Source organism: Schistocerca cancellata, chromosome 3 (genome assembly GCF_023864275.1).
Source record: "Schistocerca cancellata isolate TAMUIC-IGC-003103 chromosome 3, iqSchCanc2.1, whole genome shotgun sequence".
NCBI lineage: Eukaryota > Metazoa > Arthropoda > Insecta > Orthoptera > Acrididae > Schistocerca > Schistocerca cancellata.
In genome coordinates, this window is record NC_064628.1 from 676,652,605 (window position 1) to 676,679,532 (window position 26,928).

The 26,928-nt window shown below is 41.2% G+C and overlaps 1 protein-coding gene across 3 annotated transcripts in view; it reads left to right on the forward strand.

The window, feature by feature from the left end:
- LOC126175651 (histone-lysine N-methyltransferase NSD3) overlaps nucleotides 1–25,989 on the forward strand; it is a 107,732-nt gene extending 81,743 nt beyond the window's left edge. For all 3 annotated transcript variants that reach the window (XM_049922545.1, XM_049922543.1, XM_049922544.1), the window contains exons 17-19: nucleotides 10,762–10,933; nucleotides 19,758–19,912; nucleotides 23,490–25,989. In XM_049922545.1, coding sequence (XP_049778502.1) covers nucleotides 10,762–10,933; nucleotides 19,758–19,912; nucleotides 23,490–25,061 — 1,899 coding nt within the window. In that variant the 3' untranslated portion in view covers nucleotides 25,062–25,989. The remainder of the gene's footprint in view (nucleotides 1–10,761; nucleotides 10,934–19,757; nucleotides 19,913–23,489) is intronic.
- The last annotated feature ends 939 nt before the right edge of the window (nucleotides 25,990–26,928 follow it).

Sequence of the window (26,928 nt, forward strand, 5' to 3'; positions counted from 1 at the left end):
AATACATGGAATAGGCCTTGTGTCAACAGTCTGCATCTAAAATACGCCCACAGAAAAAAAAGGCAGTACCGAGCAGGAGCTGAGATAGGCGTGTTTGTACATCTGAAAGATGATATCTGTTCAGATTTCACGTCAGTCGCATAAAAGTGGTGCTAGTAGCACCACTATGATGAGGCAAATAAGATTTGTTTTAAATACATTCTGTAACATTTTTGGGCGTTGGTTACCTTTGAGACTGGACGTAGGGAGTTGATGTTAGTCAAGAATGTCTTTAAGGCGAAATTATCAACACCTCTCTGAGTTTGCATGAGTTCGTGTAATAGGGCTATGAGAAGCTGGATGTTGCTTCTGTGATTCTGCAGAAAGACTTGTCAGGTATTTAGCCACTGTACACAAGCTGCCTGTGGTGGTCACGAGAATGTACAGTCACTAGAAGGCCAGACTCTGGACGGCCATGTGGCACTACCGAGAGGGAAGACCGTTGTATTTTGCATTTGGCTCTTGCGCATTGTACTGTATCTGTAGCAGCAATATCAGCAGCGCTTGACACCACAGTGACACGACAAACTGTTATAAACTGGTTATTTCAAGCACAGCTCCAAGCCAGATGTTCTGTAGTGTGCATTCTTCTAACCTGAAAACACCACCATTTGCAACTTCAGTGTTGTCAAGCGAGAGCTTATTGGAGGTCAGGTTGGAGGTCTTTTGTTTTTTCTGATGAAAGCTGTTCTGCCTCAGTGCCAGTGATGGCCTTGTTTTGGTTAGGAGGAGGGAGGTGAGGGCCTGTTACCAAACTGTGTGCATGCTAGACACACTGGACCTACACCTGAGTTATGATCTGGGTAGCAGGAGCACTTCCGTGGCTATCCCACCTACCCTGACTGCAGATTTGTTCGTAAGTGTGGTTCTGACCTGTTGTACTGCTACTCATGAACAGCATTCTAGGAGGTATTTTCCGACAGCAAAATGCTTGCCCCCGTACCGTTGTGCAACCCAACATGCTCTGCAGAGTGTCGACATGTTGCCTTGGCCTGCTCATTCACCAGATCTGTCTCCAGTGGAGCACATATGGGATTTCATCGGAGGACAACTCCAGCATCATCCACAAACAGCATTAACCGTCCCTGTATTGACCAACCAAGTGCAACAGACGTGGTACACTGTTCCACTAACTGATATCTGGCATCTATAGAACACAACACATGTACATCTTCATGCTTGCATTCAACATTCTGGTGGTTGCACCATGTATTAATGTACCAGCTTTTCACATTTGCTGTGGCTAATCTCGCACCTACATTAACCTGTGATCTTGTAACATTAACCACCTACGTTTGTTACCAAGACAAATGTAGTCCCAGAATGTCATTTCTCTACATTATTCTGTTGGCATTTATTGCCCCCCCCCCCCCTCCCATCCGTCTGTCAGGCGTATATTTCTTGTGTTGACCCCCTCTTCCAGTGTTCCAAGAATTAGCTACACTGGCAGTACAGAACAGCTGTAACACAAAGCAAGAGTATCCTAGTGTGCTCTTTTTCACTTAATAAATGATAATGCCACTGACTGGGCTATTATGATACCTGCCTTACATTCATTCAATTTTCTTTCGTCCTCATAACATAGTTATTGTCTCTTTCAAATATTTCAATTTTTCACCCCCCACCCTCTCTCTCTCTCTCTCTCTCTCTCTCTCTCTCTCTCTCTCTCTCTCTCTCTCTCTCTCCCCCTCCTGGCCTAACTCTAGATCTTAACACACCTGGCAAAGTAAGTATTATCGACTGCTGGAGCGGTTTGTTCACTTTGTCATGCCACTTTTCCTTTCTTACCTCCTCTGCCCTTTTTGAGATGGATGCCTACAGCATACTCTGAAAGGGTTGAGAGTTGTAATTTCATATTTACCAGCAATGTCATCTTGACCACTTTTTATGGGCCTTGATAATGAGCATTCTTTTTTTAATATTTCCCCTTGGGCTGTTGGGGCTTGTCAACATTATCCACTGCCCTACATGGTATTTAGGTAACTTGTCTTCCTATGTAACATGTGCTTCTGTCATTCTAGGGCCTTGGTATTCACTTTTATGCACTTGACACCATATCATCCTTAAGGTCTTAACAAAACTCTGCACTGATGCACTGGTGTTGTTGGTGTTTTTTTTTTTTTCCCCCCTCACCACTATGGGTGTCATATCTCAAATTTTAGAAGCATCTTCCATACATACACTACTTTCTATAGTCATAGACTCTTACGAATCTTCAAATTGTAAACCACAACAATGTAAGGTAACAGCATATCCCAGTCATTATGAAGGCAGTTCCCAAAGTGACTTGAGACCCTTCATATCATTCCCGTGAACTTGTTCCATTCTTCCACGTACTAGTGAGTGTAATACGCTTGTTTTAATTTACAAATTCCGTGCTTCATTAGTTTCGACATGAAGTTCTTGCATTGGGTCGTAATAGAGGTTTCTGGAGTACTGAACTTTAATAATCGATTAGTAATCATGGCGTATGCCCCTGTGCTTCCTGATTTGTAATGGCTGTCTTTCTACATAGTGTGAAAAATGGTTTATCATTAACACACGAAGATTTCCTACCGGCGTTCACCCAAAAGGACCTAAGTTGTCCAACTTGATAACCTCCAACAGTTTACAGCTTCCAGTAATCTCTGTCGTGAAATACACTGATGAATTTATTCACCTTGGTATGAATTTTAAAATGTCATGCAATGAACTGACAACCAGCTGCAAGCCTGAAATTTGAACGTTAATTCAGCTTGTTGCACACATGGTACTTAGTTTTTTACGAATTGTGCTATGACCTGCTTACGTGTCCGCTATCAGTATTGTTCAGCTGCGTATAATTTGGTGTTTTGTGCTCTCCATGCTCTGCTAATATGTGATCACAAACCTGCTTTAATATTTAATTTTGCAGTGTAGATGGGACCACAATATGAGGGCCGAGTTTTATTTACTTACCTAACACATTGTCATAGACAATAAATTGTTGTTGAGTTGCAAATAATGTACAATCTTCATTAGCTGCTTGTGCTTTCTGCCATTAAGCAGTGGTGGAACCTACTCATAATGTAAAACATCGAAATTAAATAATACTGTGTATGAGAATCAGCTTCCCTTTCTCTGTTGCTGAGTAGTTCTTTTCTGCTCTCTTCAACTGATTTGAGGTGTAGGAAACGAGATTTTTTTCTTTGTGTGCTTCCTGACTCAGTTCACAGCCAAGCATGTGATGGTGTCAGTGTTGGTGTTGGTGATGGTTGTTGTTTTTGTTGTTTTATGCTGTTCTCCATACTATTCTACTTCGTGCAAGCCTCTTCATCTCCACTGTGATTATCTCTTGGACTCCCTGTACAATTTTTACCCATCACTTCCTTCTTGTACTAAACTGATGTCTCTGAACCTGTCCCATCAACTTATCCCTTCTTTTAATCAAGTTATGCTACAAATGTCTTTTCTCCCCAAAGCTTTTCAGTACCCCCTCATTAGTTATGCAATGTACCCACTTAGTCTCCAGCATTTTTCTGTAGAACTGCATTTCACATGCTTCTGTTATCTTCATTTCTGAACTGCTTGTCATTCAGGTTTCATCTCCATACAGAGCTGTGCCCCAGACAACTCCCTTCAGAAATGCTTTTCTTGCCATTGTCAGTCTCTATTTTACGTCTAGTTTACTTTGGGCTTTGTCATTTATGTTGTTCCCCAAATAGTAAAATCCATCTCCTATTTTTATGGCTGATTGTATAACACAGTTGACCCCTGCGTTAACATTGTCGCATTGGAGTCCAAGGCTTGGCTCCACTGTAAAAGTGTCAACAAAGAAAATGACGTCAGACCAACCTTAAATCCCCATGGTATAAATGTTAATTGTAGTTTGTCGGCATGAAGCAGAATCATCTTTGACCAGCAAAAGTTTGCAGATTAAGTAAAGTTCAGCTGCAATTGTCAGTTCACAACCTAGTGGCATTACAAAACAGTGCTTGTGTTATGATAAAATATGGGTTAAAAGGTAGTAAAAGAAGTTATTGACCCAAAAATTTTAAGCAAATATTTGAATACATCACTTGCACACTTCTGAAGCTCTAACTATTTTAGATCTATAAGATTATCATCAATGTAGTTAATGAGTGCAAGATAATGACTGATTCCATAACAATTTTTGGACATGACTTTAATTAATGTGATTGGTTTAAGGTGTTTTACAGACACTTAATGGAAGCATAAGAAGGGAAATAAGAAAAGTTTACAGTGAAAAGATTAAGTACACAGAATTCAGCAGCAGCCAATAACAATTGAACACTTACAAAAATTTTCTCATAAGCTGGAATAGCAGTAACTTCATATTAAAATCCTAACTACCAATAAAGTTCTTAAATTGCTATGCCAACTGCACACACATTGGTGAAGAAGACGACTATGCATTTGCAAGGCAGTTTTTCATTATCAGGTGGTGGCTATATGGTTGCATTCTGGAATGCTGACCAGAGGATCTTGGGTTTGAACCTACATTAGTTCCTGAGATTTTTAACTGCAGCGTTTGACTTGAACTGTACAAAGCATTCTTACATTATTCTGACGTGGCACATTCTGTAACAGAGTAGTGGGTTGTGTATTGCACATCTGCCTGTAATTAGTTATTTTTAGATCAAAATATGCATTGTATTCTCTGATAGCTTTTGTTGATGTTCATCTTGCAACCTATTTCCAAGACACTATAAATTCTGTTCAACTGATTTTCTAAGTTCTTTGCTGTCTTTGATAGTATTATTATTACAGTGTCATCAACAAACACTAGGGTTTTTATTTCTTCTCCCTGAGCTTTAATTCCTTCTCCTTCTTGGTTTTCTTTAATTTTGCTCAATGTGTAGATTGAATAACATGGGATATGCTAAAATTCTCTCTCACTCCCTTCTCAGCACTGTTTTATGCCTATCCACTCTCATAACTGCCATCAGATTGCTATACAATTTGTATGCAGCCTTTTGTTCCCCCTCCCTTTTTTTACCCCTAATGCCTCCAAAATTTGAAAGAGTAGTCCAGTCAACATGTCTAAAACTTTCTCTGAGTCTACAGATGCTATAAACATAGGTTGGCCTTTTTGTAACTATCTTCTAAGCTAACTTACAGAGACGATATTGCTTTACATGTTCCTCAGTTTCTGTGGAACCCAAACTGAGCTTCATTGAGGGTGACTTCTACCAGTTTTTGTCTGTATTTTGCAACCATGGCTTTTAACTGATAGTTGACTAATATTTACAGCTGTTGGCATCATATTTCTTTGTAATTGGAGTTATTAAGTATTTTTGAAGTCTGAGGGTATTTCCTCAGTCTCATACATCTTGCACTTCAGATGTGATACTTATGTCATGGCTGGCTCTCCCTAGGATATCAGTAGTTCCGACTTAAAGTCATTCAGTACTCTGTCGAATTCTTCTCACAGTATTGTATCTCGCATCTCGTCTTCATCTACAATCCTCATCCTTTTCTATAATATTGCCTACAAGTTAATAGATCTTGTATTGACTCGTATTCATTTTTTCTTATGTTCAGCCAGATATTTGCAGTTTTGTGTCAGCCCAAGCGCATGATGGCTTTCAGGTGACGTCCAGAGTTGACTGAAAACATAGATTTGTTTCCAGTTACAAACAAAATTATTTTGTTTCCAGTTACAAACAAAATTATTTTGTTTCCAGTGACAAACAAAATTATTTTGTTTCCAGTTACAAACAAAATTATTTTGTTTCCAGTTACAAACAAAATTATTTTGTTTCCAGTTACAAACAAAATTATTTTGTTTCCAGTTACAAACAAAATTATTTTTAAAGCAGAATTTTATGTGCCCATTCAATAGAGTGCTCCCATATTAGTCTAATGTTATAACGGTATCTGTTTTATCGATGTCTATTAACAGGGATTGTAAAATACTGAGCAGTGCTTCTGTATGGGAGTAGCAGTTAGCGCAGGACAGGGCGGAGCTGCTGTTGCTGGATTATGGGTATTCTTAAGGTTTTACTGTCCCTTTTAACACACATTGCATGGGACTAATTTGGGATCGATCTATCGAATGAAATTTTGTGTGTTAACAGGAAACAAACCAACATTTTTCTTTAGACACTGGCCATCAGGTGAAAGATGTGATCAGCAATAGTTGTTTGGGATATACATTCCAAAAACAAAATGACAAAACAATGAAACACAAGAGAAAAATGCGCTTGATGACTGTTAGGAGGGACACCCTGTATATTCCTTCCACCTTCGAGATTTCCCTTCTGTGCTTTGTACCGATTTTCCATCTGAGCTCATGATATTCATACAGCTGCTTCTCTTTTCTCCAATTTTCTGTAATTTTCATACAGGTGGTATCTATCTTTCCTCTAGTTATATATGCTTCTAAAGGCTTGCTTAGACATTTTGCACATTCTGTCAATCTTCTTTTTTAAACATCTGTATTCTCGTTTGTGTGCTTCATTTTCTGCTTTTTGATATTTTCTCCTTTCATCAGATTCAAAATGTTATGTGGTGTCCAAGGATTTCTACTAGGGTTTCTACATCTACATATGTACGCTGCAAACCACCGTGAGGTGCATGGCAGAGGGTACGTCCCATTGTACCAGTTATTAGGCTTTCTTCCTGTTCCGTTCACATCTAGAGCATGGGAAGAATGACTGTTTGAATGCCTCTTTGCATGCAGTAATTATTCTAATCTTACCTTCACAATGTGAGTGATACATAGGGGATTATAGTACATTCCTTGAGAAATCTTTTAAAGCTGGTTCTTGAACCTTTGTTAATAGACTTTCTCGGGATAGTTTACATCCGCCTTTAAGTGTCTGCCATTTCAGTTCCTTCAGTATCTCTGTGACACACTCCCATGGTTTAAACAAACCTGTGACCATTCGTCCTGTGTCCTGCCCTTCTGTGTGTATATACATTCAGTATCCCCTGTTAGTCCTATTTGGTACGGGTCCCACACACTTGAGCAGTACCCTAGAACTGATTGCACAAGTGATTTGGAAGCAATCTCATTTGTAGACTGAAATCAAACAATGGAAAATCCAGGGTGGAATGCAACAATATTATGAGAAGGAAAGTTGCTACTTGCCATATAGCGGAGATGCCGAGTCGCAGAAGACTTTCACGATTAAAGCAGCACCAGTGCATGATGGGAGTCTCGACTGGGTGGGGGTTGCGGACAGTAAAGTGCTACAGATTAGACAGAGGGCAGAGGTGATGTGGGGAGGGGGGGGGGGGGAGCAGTGGGAAAGGAGGCAAAAAGACACGGTGTGGTGGTGGAATGACGGCTGTGTGGTGCTGGAATGGGAGCAGGGAAGGGGCTGAATGGGTGAGGACATGACTAATGAATGTTGAGGCCAGGGGGGCTATTGGGAACATAGGATGTATTGCAGGGAAAGTTCCTACTTGCACAGTTCAGAAAAGCTGGTGTAGGTGGGAAGGATCCATATGGCCCAGGATGCAAAGCAGTCATTGAAAAGAAGGATATTATGTTCGGCAGCCTGTTCAGCAACGGGGTGGTCGACTTGTTTCTTGGCCACATTTTGTCGGTGGCCATTCATGCGGACTGATAGCTTGTTGTTTGTCGTGCCTACATAGAATGCAGCACAGTGGTTGCAGCTTAGCTTGTAGACCACATGACTGGTTCTACAGGTAGCCCTGTCTTTGATGGGGTAGGTGATGTTAGTGACGAGACTGGAGTAGATGGTGGTGGGAGGATGTGTGGGACAGGTCTTGAATCTAGGTCCATACAGCGTCCCACCACAACCCACTCCAGTCCAGTCACTAACATTACCTTTCCCATCAGAGGCAGAGCTACCTGTAAAACCAGTCATGTGGTCTACAACCTAGGCTGCAACCACTGTGCTGCATTCTATGTAGGCATGAGAAACAACAAGCTGTCTGTCCACATGAATGGACACCGACAAACTGTGGCCAAGAAACAAGTGGGCTGCCCTGTTGCTGAAAAAGCTGCCAAACATGATATCCTTCATTTCAATGACTGATTCAGAGCCTGTGCCATATGGATCCTTCCCACCAACACCAGCTTTTCTGAATTGCACATGTGGGGACTTTCCCTGGAATACATTTTACATTCCCTAACCCTCCTGGCCTCACCCTTTGTTTACACTGTCCTCACCCATCTGGCCCCTTCCCTGTTCCCATTCAGTACTACACAGCCATCATTCCTCCTCTTCCACCACCACCACCACCACCACCACCACCACCACATCCAGTCTTTTTATCTCTCTCCTTTACCGCTACTTCGCCCCACCCCCCTCCCCACATCTCCCCTGCCCTCCGTATAACCTGTAGCACTTCACTGTCCGCCACCCCCACCATACCATTCCTCCCCCTCCCCACCTTGGCCTCTTTACCCCCACCCAGTCGCCAGTGCCATCATGCGCCGGTGCTGCTGCTCGCAGTAAGGTTTCAGTTGCGTGAGGCTCTACTTCATTTGCAAGACGTGCACAATGGTAGTGCGAATTGTCATCCATGAAGACTAATGCTTCACCGATATGGTTGCACTATCGGACGGAGGATAGCATTCACATGTCGTACAGCCATTACAGTGCCTTCCATGACCACCAGCGGCATACGTCGGCCCCACATAATGCCACCCCAAAACAGCAGGGAACCTCCACCTTGGAGCACTCGCTGGACAGTGTGTCTAAGGCATTCAGCCTGTCCGGGTTGCCTCCAAACACGTCTCCGGCAATTGTCTGGTTGAGGGCATATGCGACACTCGTTGGTGAAGAGAATGTGATGCCAATACTGAGCAGTCCATTTGGCATGTTGTTGGGCCTATGTGTACTGCACTGCGTGGTGTTGTGGTTGCAAAGATGGGCCTTCCCATGGACGTCGGGAATGAAGTTGCGCACCAAGCAGCCTATTGTGACAGTTGGAGTCGTAACACGACGTCCTGTGACTGCACGAAAAGCATTATTCAACATTGCTGTTAGTGTTTCTCCGAGCCATAATCTATAGGTAGCAGTCATCCGCAGCAGTAGTAGCCCTTGGGCAGCCTGATCGAGGCTTGTCCTCGACAGTTCCTGTCTCTCTCTGTATCTCATCAATGTTCAAACAACATCACTTTGGTTCACTCTGAGATGCCTTGACACTTCCTTTATTGAGAGCCCTTCCTGGCACAAAGTAACAATGCGGACACAAACGAACTGCGGTATTGACTGTCTAGGCATGGTTGAACTACAGACAACACGAGCCATGTACCTCCTTCCTGGTGGAATGACTGGAACTGATCGGCTGTCGGACCACCTCCATGTAATAGGTGCTGCTCATGCATGGTTGTTTACATCTTTGGGCAGGTTTAGTGACATCTCTGAACAGTCAAAGGGACTGTGTCTGTGATACAATATCCACAGTCAACATGTATCTTCAGGAGCTCTGGGAACCAGGGTGATGCAAAACTTTTTTTGATGTGTGTACAACATCCTTTAGTAATCATCGGGTACATACAGGAAGTGTATCACTGCTTCTAGGAGCCTGCTGTGGCAAGTAGGCAGCATGTGGGTAGGCTTAGGCAACAGAATGATGCAGCAGTATAACAGTGGCGTGCATCGCCTTGAGCAGATGCTAGACTGGAGTCAGCTCAGCAGCTCGCAAGCTTGTGGCCGGAATTGTTTATACTGCAGGCAGCCGCAAGTGGCTGGCAAAGACACGCAGATGTTCCACATAGAACCCAGGACCCCCAGAGGCTGGCTGGGGTGTCGGGCTAAGGCATCTGGGAGATGACCTCGACTCAGTGGGGCCAGTCCGATGCTGCTGCTCGATGCAGCTGTATCTGCATCTGCTTGACCAAACAGTTGACCGGTGACTGACCTGGAGAATGTTAAAATGCTGGCATTAGTCAGAAGTACAAGTGCTGCTAATGGCCGAATGGAAAGCATTTATACTTGCTCCAGGCAGTTGTGTTGTGACATGTAGTTGGCCACAGAAGTGCATGATTGTGCTACAACATGTTATTATCTAGTTCACTGTTACTGTGGAATGCTGTTTTGCAGAATGCTATGTCAGCTTTATTTTAGTGCCAAACTTCTGAATTTCGTGGTGGCTGTCCTCTCACCATAGATGTGCTCTCAGTAGCCTCCAGCTACTTTCTACTTCTGCACTGTCATGCATTTTTAAATTTTTAAGTATGTGTTTTATTTACCTAACGGTTTAAGTTACTGGGCAACTAGTTTGTACAGTCTTTATTTTCTCTCCCCATTTTAGTAGTACTGACTATGATGACTCTTCTTGCATTATACTTCAGTGACCGGCTATAGTTCTTAGCTACCTGGGTTTTATCTCACTTGTAACCATCTGACTTTAGTTGCTGTCACCCAAATTGTCAACCTCGATGACAAAATCACATACCTTGGAGCTGACAATTCTTTTTCATTCAATGTGGTTGTATATGAATTTGCAGGGCACCAAGGGACTTAACAACCACAATGTCCTTTTAAACCCACAGTAGTCATCCTTTGGCAAACTGTGATGGCTTGCCTGAGACTGATGCTGCAATAGAGTCAGTGTTGTTATTGTTACATTTACAGTATCTTTGTGGAGGAGATACATCATTGTTATCACATTACACTGATTTTGGTAATCTTTGAATGAATGTAAATAATAAATATATAAATATAAAAATTTAGTGACACTTCTTTTGAATAATGGTGAGACATACGATTTTGATTTAGCCTGCAATAATAATGCATATTATTTACATAATTGCAGCCTACAGAAGAAGAGCAGAGGCCTCGGCCAACCAAAGCAGATGAGAAACGAGTGAGGGGTGAAAAGATCTGCTTCAGTTGTGGTGATGCTGGAGACCTCATTGTATGTGAACACAAGACCTGTCCAAAGGCATACCACAAAGACTGTGTCAGTCTTTCTCACCCTCATAACAGTAAGTATGAAGTTAAATAACTCCATTACTTTTGTAGTTAATGCCAGGAATGAATGTTAATACGTACATTCTCAATTGTGGTTGGGATTGTTTTTAAAACAATGAAATTGTTGAACATAATGTCTTGTCTGTTAATCTGCTATAGCAAGAACAAACATGATTTATGGAACATAACACTTTATAGAGCAACACATAAGATACAGTGAAGTACATGTTGTGCATAGCACTGAATACATTGACTGGACAACAGTAACACAGGTCACAGAAATAGGCTGGATACTGATTTTGATTGCTTAAATGATATTATTTTTTGGTGGCTCACCAGGGTGCTCCAGGGGAACAACCCAGGTCGCCTCTGTAAGCAGGTCTGGGAACTGTATGGACACATGATCTCTGAAATTGTATGTGTCATGTGTGAAGGTACACCACTCCTCCCTTCTAGGGGGTGAGAAAACTACATGCACACAAAAAAATGCACAGTACAGGAAAAAGGTACAGTTGAAAAAAAGCACTGATTTCACAAGGAACTGAGATTATGAGCCACGGAAAACACTAGTGACGGCACGGACATCCACTTCATTGCCCGACGATTGTGGCTGCTGCAGCGTGTGGCGGGCAGCATTGTATGCAGCAGGTGAAGGAGGCTCCATGGTTGGTGTTCATGTACCAACTCTGGCAGGCTCTTGTCCTTCACTGGAGTGAAAAGGTAAAAAAGCAGTTTTTGGGGACCTGTTCAATACATACTTCTGCATCTGAGTTTGAGACGTCCGAACCATGTGTTCGACCTCACCATTAGATTGAGGATGAAACAGAGAGAGTTGTGAGATGGTAAACACCATCAGCCTGCCAAGAAGTTGCAAATTCTCGAGAAACAAACTGGGGACCGTTATCAGTAACCACGGTATATGGAAGTCCTTCAGTTGCAAAAATCTTATGAGACAGAGGCAAAATGTGGCTGCTGCGGACATGGACAAACAACACACCACATAGGGAAACTTGGAATAGTCATCCACTAAAATGAGCTAGTACTTATTTGGAAGGACCCATCATAATTTATATTTAGACATTTCCACAGGAGCTGCGGCGTCAGCCAGGGAGAAACTGGTGCCCATTGGGCTGCTTGTTACTGAACACAGTGAGTGCAAGTGGTAAGAAGCCGTATAATGTCTTCATCTATACCCGACCAATATACATGCCAGTGAGCCAAAGCTTTGGTGCAAGAGGTCTTCCAGTGGCAAACATGCAGAAACAATAGTACATTATGGCGTAAAGTAGTGGGAATCGCAACCCGGGGAGCAGTGTCCTCTGTAGCTAACAAAAGAACCCCATCAAACACAGAAAGGCATAGCTGGAAGGAAAAGTAATTACACAAGGGGTCAGAAGCAGGGACCGAGGGTTTTTCTGGCCAACAGTGCTGCACAAAGAGAGCACCCGACTTAGTCCCAGATCTATGGTGACAGCCTATGCTATGGCGGCATTAGCGATGGGAAAACTGTCGACCATGTGCTGTTTCCCAGTATCTATAGAGAAACAAAGCAACTCGTCCTGATCGAACACCAGGTCTGGTTCAGTCAGAAGGTAAGGTAAGTTATCGGTGTTAGCATCTTGCACTGTGGGCTGGTATTGGATCTGATAATGATAACAGGACAGGAAGAGAACCCACTGCTGCAAATTATGCACTGCCTTGTCCTGCATGGAAGCCAAAGGGTTAAAAAGAACAACCAAAGGCTTTTGATCCATGATTATGTGGAATGTAGAACCATACAAGAATGTGTGCAAATTCTTGAGGGTGAACACAATTGCTAAGCCTCCTTTTGACTCTGAGAATACTGCTGCTGAGCGGGAGTTAGTCTTAGAAGCATAAGCCGTGAGTCATTCAGATCCGTCATCATATTTGTGCACCAACACTGCACCAAGAAAGTGCTGAGAGGCTTCAGTAGCCAATACAAAATGCTGACTCAGCTGAAAACTGGCTAGACATGAGGCAGATTGAAGCTTAGAATTAAGCAAAGCAAACACTTGGTCACAAGCTGGGGACCAGAAAAAGGTAAATTTTCATGCAAAAGCACATGCAAGGGCTGAGCAATAGTGGTGCATCATAATCAGGAAACAATACCTGGGCCACTGAGCTAAAATGGTTATCAAAACTAGTTACGTGGGTGTTATCTTTACTGTCAGTGTAATAATCAGACCTGAAATTGCGCAACTGCCCAATCTGTTTGCTGAACATCCATGATGATGCGACTGACTTCCTCAACTGTTCATAATAAGTAAGACATTATGTGCAACAAGGAGAGAGTAAAGTTAGTCCAACAACTCAAGTTACATTTTTCCATTGATCAGTGGGCCACTTACTTATCCTAACGTGCGCCTGGCTACAGGAGGTTTGGAAATAGCAGTTTCACAATGTTTTACCCTTTATGCAGTTCTTGTCACATTGCTTTCATTGCCACTGTGGTCGTTAGATGAACTGTCATTTTGATAGGAGCAATTGTCTTATTAAAAGTAACAGTTCTCTGTACTACAATTGTATCTCTACCAAGCAGTTTTTGTTCCACTGTGAAGTTTTGGAGATGACTTTTCCATGACCTCTATATGCTGTCACAGTACTAAATACTGTAGCTATAATACATGAGACCTTTTTGTCATGGATGCTCCTACTATGCAGCCGGTAATAATTTATCAACTTTGGAAGTCTTTAAAATGTGATATGGAAGCACATGAACACAACTCACAGGAATGATACTCATACGGCTTGTTCAGAACGCCTCAAGCTTGTACAGATCAAAAATAATAAAAATAGAAAAAAATGTGATTGTCATGTAGCTTCACTCGTGATGCATGCAGTTTCAGAGATTGCACGTTCCTGCACTTCACAGATCTACGTACAGAGGCCACCTTGGTCAGATCCCAGGTGGGCTCTAGTGAGCCGCCAAAGAAACAGTGTTATTTAAGCAATCACAAACAAGTGCTTGGCCTATTTCTGTAACCTGTGTTACTGTTGTCTAGTCGATGTGTTCAGAGCTACACACAACCTGTACTACACTGTATCTTATGTGTTATTCTGTAAAGTACTGTGTTCCACAAATCTTGTTTGATCTAGCTATAGCAAACTTGGCAACAAGTGAGGGTTACATTTTCTCCATGTGTTAATGCCAGTGCTAAGTCACCTGACAAACATCTCGATGAAAGAAATACTCAGCTTATCACTGTCCAGCAGAAAGCTTTCACAGAACAGCAGCAGCTCTGTCAAGTGGCATCTTCATGTTCACGGGAGGCTAATCTCCCGTCAATGCAACCATTGCCCTTTCGGGTATATGATGGATCCGCTGAAGATTGGGACTCCTACAAGTAACGGTTACACCAGCATTTCCAGATTTTTTGCGTGGGTGATGCACACCTGTGTAGGGCTTTATTTTTTCTCTGGCTTTCACCACTCATTTGTGCCAACTTGTGCCTTTCCAAGACCTGAACAGCTTATTGTTTGATGGTGTGTGCAAGTGTCTCTCGACCTCTTACTGCAACAGAATGCATGTCATTGCAATGCATGTAGAATTTTACCCATTGTCAGAAAGGCCCAAGTGATTTTTAAAAAGCCTGGACTGCAGAATTACATGGGTTGAGCCACCATTGTAAATTTGTTACAGCACCCATCAAAAGTCTTACGCTGATAACGTTGTGCACAGTGTTATTATTTGTCTAGCCCGGGATAGGGAAGTCCACAAAAAACACTTCAGTATGAGAATCCGACGGTTACAGATGTGCTCAATAAAGCACAGTCGTTTGAAGTACACAGGCCAAGGCGATCACATTGGTGTGTGGGGGAGGTATCAGAACTTGCTCAGTCAAACCCTGTTGGGCACAGTGCAGCTGATCAGGATGATGGGGAAGCTGTAGCATCAGTACAACTGCCTACTCGGCATTGCACGGGTCAGCATCGGCTACAGCCATAGCAGCAACAGCGCGTGTTACAACTGTGGCCACATGCCCCCCCCCCCCCCCCTTCCGTCTTGCCCCTACTGCTCCGTCCAATATGAGCGTGCTGTGTGCCTTAAGCATTTGCCTGTCGAAAGAAATGCGACATTGCATCGGTCTCTAACTCCTCCACAGATGTGACTGACACAGTGGTACCGATGGACTAAACTGTATCTGTAAAATGACTGTCTCCCCAAACAAATTGTTTATTGACTTGCATATGTTTAATAAACTGCTAAAAACACAAGTAAGTTGACTCAGGACCTGCAGGAACTTGAGTAAATGTGCAAATGTACATGGACTTGGGCTCCCCCTCTCCTCACACAGGTTTCATGGAACTTGGTTAGCTGAGGAGACTAAGTGGCCTGCTGAACAGAGGAAAAATGTAATAGGAGTTGCTGGGCTAATTTTACTGTCTCCTTGCTGCACAAAGTGTTATACTATGAGGTGCATTTAAGTTCTAAGGCCTCCGATTTTTTTTTCCCCAGAGTGGAAAGAGATAGAAACATGTGCATTGTTTTAAAATGAGGCCGCGTTCATTGTCAATACGTCCCAGAGATGGCAGCACCGTACGGCAGATGGAATTTTACCACCAGTGGCGAGAATGAGAACTGTTTTAAATAATTAAAATGGCGACGTTTTCCTTACTTGAACAGCGTGCAATCATTCGTTTTCTGAATTTGCGTGGTGTGAAACCAATTGAAATTCATCGACAGTTGAAGGAGACGTGGTGATGGAGTTACGGATGTGTCGAAAGTGCGTTCGTGGGTGCGACAGTTTAACGAAGGCAGAACACCGTGTGACAACAAACCGAAACAACCTCGGACTCGCACAAGCCGGTCTGACGACATGATTGAGAAAGTGGAGAGAATTGTTTTGGGGGATCGCCGAATGACTGTTGAACAGATCGCCTCCAGACTTGGCATTTCTGTGGGTTCTGTGCACACAATCCTGCATGACGACCTGAAAATGCGAAAAGTGTCATCCAGATGGGTGCCACGAATGCTGACGGACGACCACATGGCTGACCGTATGGCATGTTGCCAAGCAATGTTGACGTGCAACGACAGCATGAATGGGACTTTCTTTTCGCCGGTTGTGACAATGGATGAGACGTGGATGCCATTTTTCAATCCAGAAACAAAGCGCCAGTCAGCTCAATGGAAGCACAAAGATTCACCGCCACCAAAAAAATTTCGGGTAACTGCCAGTGCTGAAAAAATGGTGGTGTCCATGTTCTGGGACAGTGAGGGCGTAATCCTTACCCATTGCGTTCCAAAGGGCACTACGGTAACAGGTGCATCCTACGAAAATGTTTTGAAGAACAAATTCCTTCCTGCACTGCAACAAAAACGTCCGGGAAGGGCTGCACGTGTGCTGTTTCACCAAGAAAACGCACATCGAGCTAATGTTACGCAACAGTTTCTTCGTGATAACAACTTTGAAGTGATTCCTCATGCTCCCTACTCACCTGACCTGGCTCCTAGTGACTTTTGGCTTTTTCCAACAATGAAAGACAGTCTCCGTGGCTGCACATTCACCAGCCGTGCTGCTATTGCCTCAGCGATTTTCCAGTGGTTAAAACAGACTCCTAAAGAAGCCTTCGCAGCTGCCATGGAATCATGGCGTCAGCGTTGTGAAAAATGTGTACGTCTGCAGGGCGATTACGTCGAGAAGTAACGCCAGTTTCATCAATTTCGGGTGAGTAGTTAATTAGAAAAAAAAAAATGGAGGCCTTAGAACTTGAATGCACCTCGTAATTAGGAACAATTGAGGAAGTCAGTCACATCATCTTTGATGTTCAGGAAATGGTCGTGTGGTCTCAGGTCTGATGGTCACACTGAAAGTAAAGGTAACAGATAATGTCCATATAACTAGTTTAGATAATCATTTTATCTCAGTGGCCCAAGTATTGTTTCCAGATTATGATGCCCCACTTGCAGGGCTGGAAATTTTTAAGGCGGGTGTTTTGGTATGAGTAGGAACCAGTACTGATACAGTGATTCTGCTCTCTCAAGATGTCTAATGACTACTGAGGTTGCTGATATGGAGTACCTGGCAGTAGGTGGCAGCACAATACACCTAAAATGAAAAACTTTGTGTGTCCGGATACTTTTGATAACATAGCATGTATCATGTTTCACCTCTCCCCCTTATAACTGCTTAATAGGGAGACAGTATGTTCCTTATACTTTGAGCTCCTTGCACCCAAGATGAGGTGGTTCACTGATATTGTCTTGCAGCTCCCAGGTCCATCATACAAAGGTGGATTTTGATGCACATATTGTACTGTGTTTTGTTGCACTGCTGTAACCTGTCTGGGACTGAGTTGTACAGATCCTCTTATCAGAAGAGAGACATATTTTAAAACTGAGCGGGTGAGTTATCTCCATAAATAATCATCGTGCTCTCTTTCCCCACAGACAGTGCTAATAGGGGAATGAGGGTCTATCTGCATTCCAGTTATCACTTTACGATATTGAGACGCCTTAGAAGATGAGTGTCGTACAGTAGTGTTTGCTTTGGTTCGTATTTAGGCCAACAATAGAGTACCTCATAGCCTTTGATGTAGTGCATGCAACATGCTGTACAAGAACAACTCATGCACATGGAACATGCCAGACAAGAACAACAACTCATTAAACGTTGCACCAAACTGTCTGTAGTATGGGAAGACAATCAAGAGGGTTCCAAGGAAAGATGATTATTATTGTTGTGTTTGATGATTATTATTGTTGTGTTCGATGATGATAATGATGATGATGATGATGATGATAATAAGAAGTGCATCCCTTGAACACTTGATTCAGAATTTCTTTTTGTACTTTTGTGTTTCGATATAATACCTAGAGTTAATGTTTACTTTGTGACATTTTCTGAACTGCATTGATTCATTACTCATGTAAATTGTTTTAGGATGTTACTAAGACATTCGTGTCTCACAGTGCATTATTTTGCAAAGGGTCTTACTCGTCACCTAGCAGTGGTGTTCATGGGTGGAAGATTCCATCAGGATGATGTGTGAGCTGTAGTGGAACATGTAATGCACAAGCACTAACTGAGAAAAGGCTCAAAGCAATAGTTCTCATCTCTGATGTCTTTATAATAGCATGTTCTGTTGAAAGATGGCAAACATAATCAGATGGGCTGCTGCATTCAAAGGCACAAAATAGTGTTTTTACATCTCTTGTTGCTTCATTATTTGTAGTCATCAGTAAACATTATTTAAGCACACCCAGCCCCAAATCCCCTGTCTCACTGAGATGATATCTAATGTCTATCTTAACTGAATTATCTATTACACATATGTGAGGAGCCTGTTTGGTAATGAGTCTGAGAAGGAGGGAGTCTTGGTGTACTCAGTACTGCATTCTGTTTCCAAGTAGCACAAGACAATCACAGTTTTTTCTCTCTCTCTCTCTCTCTCTCTCTCTCTCTCTCTCTCTCTCTCTCTCTCTCTCTCCACAGGCCCTAACCAGTGTCAATATTGGCTGCGTCCATACTCTCTCTGCATTAATGTGCTTTTCCTCACAGCCAGAAGTCATTTTGGTCGTTACAGGAATCAACATTTGCCACATCTGTGTGGTGTTAAGTAGAATTATGTAGAAATTACTTCAATGATAATGCATGTATTTTAATACAGCAAACTTTTATTTTATTCAGTACAAATTATGTTATTTGTTAAAAGAAACACCATGATTTGACTTCCTGCTGTTAGGAACGATGGTGTTGTTTGATTTGGTGTTCACTGCACATAGACTTAGCACAGGATTGATGTGTGGCAGTTTTCTTTGCGTAACAGGAACAAAGAATAGTATTGTGTTTTGTTACTTTAAGTGGCTGAATTAACTGTTTCCAGCACTTTGTGTGTTTATGATCTCCCCTTTGGTGTAAGCTTGTCACATATCATCAAATTCTTTGCGAGGGTTCCATGAGCTGCTCATTAATCCTTAGCATGTGCTTTTCCACCACCACCACCCCTTTTCACAACATTATAGCCGCAAATAGTGTACAAAATTTAGGCAACCATAAAAGAAATATTCATAACAGCAATCTCTAGCTTTTATTGTTGCAGTAACTTCTGCAAATCAACTGATACACAGTCTCACCAGCTCCACATGTTACTTTGTGCAATTTCACAAGAAGCTGTTTTTTGTTTAGTCAGTTATTGTTTCTGAAGGTTTTCTTGTGGAAGGACACATCTTTTGACAATCTGCAAAATCTTTCTAAATACCAAAGGTGGTCAAAGTACCAAATTGAATGGTAACACACAAAATCCTCAAGAGTTTATTACTCTCAGAGAGCTCACACCAATAGCAGTCATTTCACAGGGTAGTATGTCAGACTACCCATGTTGCTGCCAGGTTGAAGTGGACCACTCCCTTATGAATCTTTGATAGACCCTACCTGTGAACTAAGCCAGCTGATTGTGTTCAAGCATACAGATGGTTTCAAGTAGGTGAATGGCATTTGTTGCCTCTTTATGTGTTGGAAGCTTAGTGAGACAAGGTGTTGCCTCTTATCGCCATATCCTTAAACTATCATAGTGAACAAAGCACTGATCTCTCTGTTCTAAATATATTGTACCTACATATTTTCTTGGGTCACTATTTCCATCTTGATGGCTCTTCACTAACAAGAAAAATGTAAGTCTCTTTGGATTGGTAAAGTAGTAAAATTCAATTTTTGTTGCACCTTTTGTGCTACAGAGCATCACATGACAACCTCTTTATCACCCCACTGGACTTGCATGATTTATGAACAAGTAAAAGGATGTGTGTGGTACTTTTTTGTATGTAAAGAATGCTTAAGCCATTTGAGATATGCAAACTAATATGTACTGTTTCAGAGAAATGGGTGTGTCCTTGGCATTACTGCAACATCTGCAACAAACGAACTGTCCAGAAATGCAACATGTGTACAAACTCGTTTTGTATACAGCATGCTAAGGGGAGAATTCGACCTGATGGGAAGCGAGGCTACCTTTGTCCTTATCATGATAAGGTAATAACTATATTGTTGTTGTATATGTGAAGATCATTGACAGGGTACAAGAATAACACAATTGCTTTTGTAAGAAGCTTGTAATGTTGTAATATAGTTGGGAGGGAGGGGGGGGGGGGGGGTTGTATTTAGTCATGTGAAAGAAAATTTGTCTTGCAAGTTTTATAATTTGAAATTGGTGGTAGTCGCCCATATGTTTTGAAATTTGTACAGTATTTCCACTCTTTCTTCTAGACATAATTGCTAGTAGTGCTGATCCATTAAAACATCTAATTTATCTCATATAGTGCTCAAAAATTGATGTAGTTGTAAAATGATACTACTATAAGTTGTTCAGAATGAGATTTTCACTCTGCAACGGAGTGTGCGCTGATATGAAACTTCCTGGCAGATTAAAACTGTGTGCTGGACTGAGACTCGAACTCTGGACCTTTGCCTTTTGTGGGCAAGTGCTCTACCACCGGTGGTAGCTCGAGTCATGGTCTGGCACACAGTTTTAATCTGCCAGGAAGTTTCACTATAAGTTGTTGTTATTGGCTGATTTCAAAACTTGTAATAATGAATACTTCACATTACTGAATTATTCATGTAACTATATTACTATATGGCATGTTTATTTGGTTTTCTTACATATGTGACCATCTTACACTCTTTAATTAAAAAATGTAGTGAACAGTGGTAATTATTTTCTCCTGTCATGTTTGCCAATCTGTGTGCTTAATTTTTTGCGCAAAAATCAGACTGTTAAAAAAGGAAAACTCTTATTGTGTGTTGTGGAAAGCAGGAAACTCCACTGCTCAAAAACATAAAGAAAAAAATGAATTTACCGGAAAGTATACCGGTAATCTACCTTCATGTCCATTAAAATTATCTGAGCTGTTATGCCGTGGTCGGTTGATGAATTTTGTCTCAATTCCCAACGTTTCGTCTCAGACTGCGGGAGACATCTTCAAGGGAGTCCGTAGGTCAATGGAAGGTCCAACACACCCACTGGCTTGCTACTGACTGCCGCTAAATTCCGTGTCCGCGCGCTCCCGCGCCGCAGCGTGACGTCACGTGTTTTGAAAAAGTCAGTGCAATTGGCCACTGTCCGTCGATCGCCGTTGCCATCACCGAGTAGTGGACGGGTGGTACACATCTTCTTTAACACCGGCATCCATATACCGTTTAATTTCACGCCCTCCTCCTTTCGGTTGAAATTATTTGGGTGTTTAGCGATTGCGATTGCCTCCCTGTAGAGCCTTTCGTAGTATCCGCTTGTGGTCGCTAGTACTTTCGTCTCCTCGAAACGAATATTGTGGTTCCCTGGCTGGAAAGCATGCTCCGCAACAGCTGATAGTTCCATTTCTCCTCTTCTACAATTTCCCTTGTGCTCTTCCAAACGTTTAGAAACAGTTCTTTTAGTGGTACCCACATAAACATCACCACAGCTGCATGGGATCCTATACACTCCAGCTTTTTCCAAAGGTATGCGAACGTCCTTGGCAGGCTTAAGGTATTTCTGTATCTTCCTGGTGGGCTTAAAAATGTAACGGAAAGAATAGGGAGGATCTTGATGAAGCGGAATATTACCATAATTTACAAGCCCACCAGGAAGATACAGGAATACCTTAAGCCTGCCAAGGACGCTTGCAAACCTTTGGAAAAAGCTGGAGTGTATAGGATCCCATGCAGCTGTGGTGATGTTTATGTGGGTACCACTAAAAGAACTGTTTCTAAACGTTTGGAAGAGCACAAGGAAATTGTAGAAGAGGAGAAACGGAACAATCAGCTGTTGCGGAGCATGCTTTCCAGCCAGGGAACCACAATATTCGTTTCGAGGAGACGCAAGTACTAGCGGCCACAAGCGGATACTACGAAAGGCTCTACAGGGAGGCAATCGCAATCGCTAAACACCCAAATAATTTCAACTGAAAGGAGGAGGGCGTGAAATTAAACGGCATATGGATGTCGGTGTTAAAGAAGATGTGTACCACCCGTCCACTACTGGGTGATGGCTACGGCGATCGACGGCGACGGACAGTGACCAATTGCACTGACGTTTTCAAAACACGTGACATCACGCCGTGGCACGGGATCGCGCGGACACGGAATTTAGCGGCAGTCAGTAGCGAGCCAATGGGTGTGTTGGACCTTCCATCGACCTACGGACTCCCTTGAAGATGTCTTCCGCAGTCGGAGATGAAACGTTGGGAATTGAGACAAAATTCATCAACCGACTACAGCATAACAGCCCAGATAATTTTAATGGACATGATATTTCCGGCCGTGAAAGTCTACATTTTAGTAATCTATTTTCACTTTTGGTTCAGTTTTTGTCTTCACTTGCTTAAATATTCAAATATTACCACAGTGCATGCATGCTGTTCCAGTGCATAGCATTATTTGAATGTACTGGAAGGAAATCTCTCAGCATTTTACAGTCTTCTTTAGTATTCTTCAAATCTGATTTTTTCTCTTTTTCATTGTTCACAGTGCATGTGTGTTTCTGAAGACAGTCTATATTTTTATTTTGACCAAAGTAAAGGAACACACATACAAAATGATGGTGCTGAAGTATAAGTTGCTAGCCCATCATTTCCATACATATAAGTGTCGTCTAATATGCTTTCTGCTTCACTTAGCAGAGGAGAGCTGTCATAGTGGCCAGTCTCCTTATTGAATTAGTTAGGAGTCAGATTGTCTGTATCAAGTGAAGAGAAATTTAATGCTGATAGTCCTATACTGTTCATAATTTAAAATAGGGAAGATTCAAATTATCATAAATCAAAAATAGAGAATAACAAAATTGTCATAAACAGAAAATAATTACGGATACAAAATAATTATACAAATTATTGAAACTAGTTTGCTTATTTTTTTATCATGCATGAGATACTGTAGAATGAAGTCACTGACTAGTTGCGTGTTTTGTATCTATTACCAATTCCTACAAAACTTTGATTACTGATGTTGCGTCATTGTTTCTTCTGTTATTTTTTCCTGAAGTTTTGATCCTAATCGTGGAGTCTTCTTCAGGGAGAGCTCAGAATAAAGGGTGAAATATCGGGAGATAATACAAACAACTTCCCAAAAAGTTTTAGGGTAACTATTTGTGCCCGTCCTTTTAAAAGAATAGCACAACTCGAAACTTAGAGAAGTTAGTTAGCCTCCTCATAAATTTGTCCGTTATCTGCAACTTCATTTCGAAATGTTGTGATTGCTTGATTTTACTTTGTCTAAAGCATTATGTAGACAAATTTAAAGAAAAATTTCACGTTACAGAGGTCAAAGTTTTATGCACGCACGGAAAGGTAACACAGAAAAAGTGAGGGTCCGTTCATGACATTTAAAGATAAGAAATATCCCTGTGTTTTTCTTTTCATTGTCCTTTTCAACAATTTGGAAGGGACTGCTATATTTCAAATCGACATTTGTTATCTGAAGCAACTGAAAAAATAGATTTTTGATAATTCGGAACTGGCCACCTTTAGTGAATACCACATTTCTGCCACATGTCAGTCATAAAAATTATATTAATATTGGTTGAAATATGCCTCTTAATTATGTTTTAAACATTTCCTGTGCTTGATTTCAGGGTAGCAGCTCCAAATCAAAGTCAGTTGATAAAACTGCAGCAAGCTCATCAGGAAAACTTAATCAGAAGTCACCATTGAATAAAGTAATGAAACAAACCAGTAACAGTGAAAAATCAGCTGAAGACCCCAAGAAGAACCGAAATGCTGAGAGTAGTTTTGTTGACAAACAGCAGTCAGTAAAAAGGCATGAATTGCAGAGTACTTCGTCGTGTGCTGGGAACATTCAAAGTGATGTGGAAAAAGATAGTTTAAAAAGTGGTATACACAGTGAGGCTTCAGCAAGCAGTGTCATTGGAGTGAACAGCAACAATGCACAGAACTTGTTAGGTGTAAATAATATTGATACTAAAAATTCAACATCCTTTTTAAACAAGCAAGTTGGTACAAGGAAGACAAGCAACAATAATAAAAGTGAAAGAAACCAGAAGGAAACTCGGCAAAGTGGCATTGGTTCATCAGGTGATGAGACTGAAGTGTTTTCTGAGAGTGATGGTAAGAAAAGTTCTTCCAAACAGGTGTTGGAACAAACTAAAGGAAGTGATAGTTTAGCTAATACACCAAATGTAAATGATCTGGGAGTGTCTGATGTGTCTCAGAAAAGTGCGCATACCACAAACAATACAACGGTTATTCAACAAGTTTCAGTTCCTCGAAAAAGGGGCAGACCAAGAAAACATGTTGCAGGGGAAGGACCAATAGATAAGTTTTTGTTAAAACCTGAAATAACTAGTGATTCAAAAAAACTAAATGCTTCAGAAAGTGCAGTTGAATCAGAAGTGTCGTTGACTACCATACGCAGTGCAGATCTCGAGCAGCAGTGTGAAGGGATTACGAAGTTATCGAAAGAAACTGCAAAAGGAAAGCAATCTCCTATTAGTTTACAAGCAACAGACTCAAGGAATAAAAGTTTGAAGCCAAAGGAAACTTTAAGTGGCCAGCGAGCAAAGGATAAGGAGAGCCATCCAGCTGAAAATGGGACGAGTCATTTAGCAGGTAAAGTTGTGGAAACAGGTTCAACAGCAGACCAAAAAAAAAATCTTGCAAGGAAGAAATTACCAGGCAGTGGAACAGTTAGATCACCTAATATTGCTAATGAAGATGAAACAGCAGAATTGATTAGCCCTCGATCCGATGACAGTAAAACATCCAGCAATGCCAAGACAAATACTGCTAAAAAGAATGGCATTAGGGTAACTGCTAATGATGTATCTCCTGATAAATGTGATGAGCACCCGTCCAAAAAGCGTGGCAGGATACCAAATCGGTTTTATGATGATTTTGAGGATGTTCCTGCCCAGAAAACCCCAAAATTGAGAAAGCCATTGCAGGGAGCAACAAGGTTCCAGTTAAAATCTTGCAGTTCTGCGGAACAAAGAAGGAGGTGGTCAAGAGAAGCACATTTTAAATCAAAAAAGGGAACAAAAATTGTTGGAAGCAATTTAGATGGCAGCATGGAAACAGAAATTTCAGAAGAGGCTAGTGTTTTACGAAGTAGTTTAGAAAACAAATCAATAGTAGACAAAGTAGACAGGACCTGCATATCACCGTTACTATTACCAGTACATGGTTGAATCTCATTGACTCTGTGAATTTTATACTAATGGGTGAGAATATTAGTGTGAGTAGTTGTTATTGGCTTGTTTTTGACAACAGAATTGACAACCAATTGGAATAGATATTGATAACATTCCTGTCAGTAGTAGAGGTTTTTAGAATCCCTTTTTCTCCCTCTTCCAGAAGTGTGTTTTTTACCTAAAATTAAAATTGCATTTATATGTGTTATAGATGTGTTAGTTGCCTACTACCTTCGACCTCCTTGTGTGAAGATTTCCAGTTGTGTTCAACAATTTTTCAGCTGATACCAAAAATTGCGTGAAATGAATTTTAAACATGTGTGACTGCCATTGCTAAAACTGACATTGGAAAATTGGTCTCGTATTCTGCTGTCATCACTGCATGTGCAATTAGTTTATGAAAAGTGACTATATTTTGTATTAGCATCATTTGTAATCAAATCCATGTCAATCATTTACAAGCATCCACACACATCTCACATATTTACATTTGACATTTCTTAATTTTTAGTTTTTATGAATTTGTGTGCGATGTTATGATTACTTTTTAGTCTCGATTCTTTTTTGTTGTACATATATATATGGCACAATTTGTTTAATGAAATTTTAGCCAAAAATTTCATCAAATACAAATATTATTCCAATGAACTACTGAATATTAATACAGAAATAAAGTTTCTGAAAACGATTTTTTATTATTCTCTTTGCTTTGTGCTATACTTGTTCTAGAAACTATGATTTCTGCTTAATGTTACTTGATTTATGTAAATTCTATTAATACGCACTGAATCAAATGTGTCATGTATTTTCATGAACATATTACTGTACAGCATATTTTACTGTTCCATTCGCCTTTGGCCAGTTGCTTGGTGTGTCATTTGGCATGCCAGGTACTTCACAAGATTAAATGTCTTAGCACTCCGAATTTTGTCTTTGACTTACCATTTCATTTAAATTATGTCAGAAAATGTTATTCGTATGTGTCTTATTTAAATGTTATTGTATCAACCTAGGTACAGCTTTGTTGTTTCTTCTACGTCATCAGGCTGCTATGGCTACAATCTGAAAACCATTTACTGTATATTGAAAGAAGTTTTCTTGCTTAGGTCACCTAATAAAATACTTCGGTCCATATAATGATTGCATGATGTCATTTTGTTTGTCCTGTTGGGTGGGAGTAAAACTAGTTGTCGTATTAATGTTGTCCTGACCACTGGAATGTGTGAAACAGTGGGGTCTAGTGAACTGAAGCCTACATGCTATTGTGTTTAGAGCATTGTGGATTCTGTTACACTGAAGTGGCAGTTTATTCTGGGGTATACGAATGTTTCACGCGGTTATATTTAAAGTGCAGCTACTCACGTAGGTCAAGTGTGGGCTGTAATTATCATACGGCAGCAAAACATGGTAGATATGCAATGCACTAATGTGGAACTGATTTACACTGGAAAAATAAAAAATTAATTCCAATTTTGGCCACAAGGTGCAAATCTGGCAGTGTGAATATAAGAAAGACACATAGAAATGTTTCCATGTGTAATGGATTAGGAATGGGACGTGGGTAGAGGTGCTCGGACAGCAGAGAAAGGAATAATGTAGATTTTATTGTTACTAACTGCTTACACTGTTAGTGTAAGAGAGCACCGGAGACATCAGTGAGATACTACATCCATAAAAAGACTTGATCAACAGTTGCACCAGCCTTCAGATCATGTGGAGACATGAACGGTTGGAGATAACATGTTCATGGAAAGTTGCATTGAGCAGATCATTAATTGGGCGAGTGGCAGTTTTTTTTGCATGAAAGCAGAGATTTCCACACAATTGTAATCTTCCAAAGCAAGAATCGCATGCTGTACAAGGT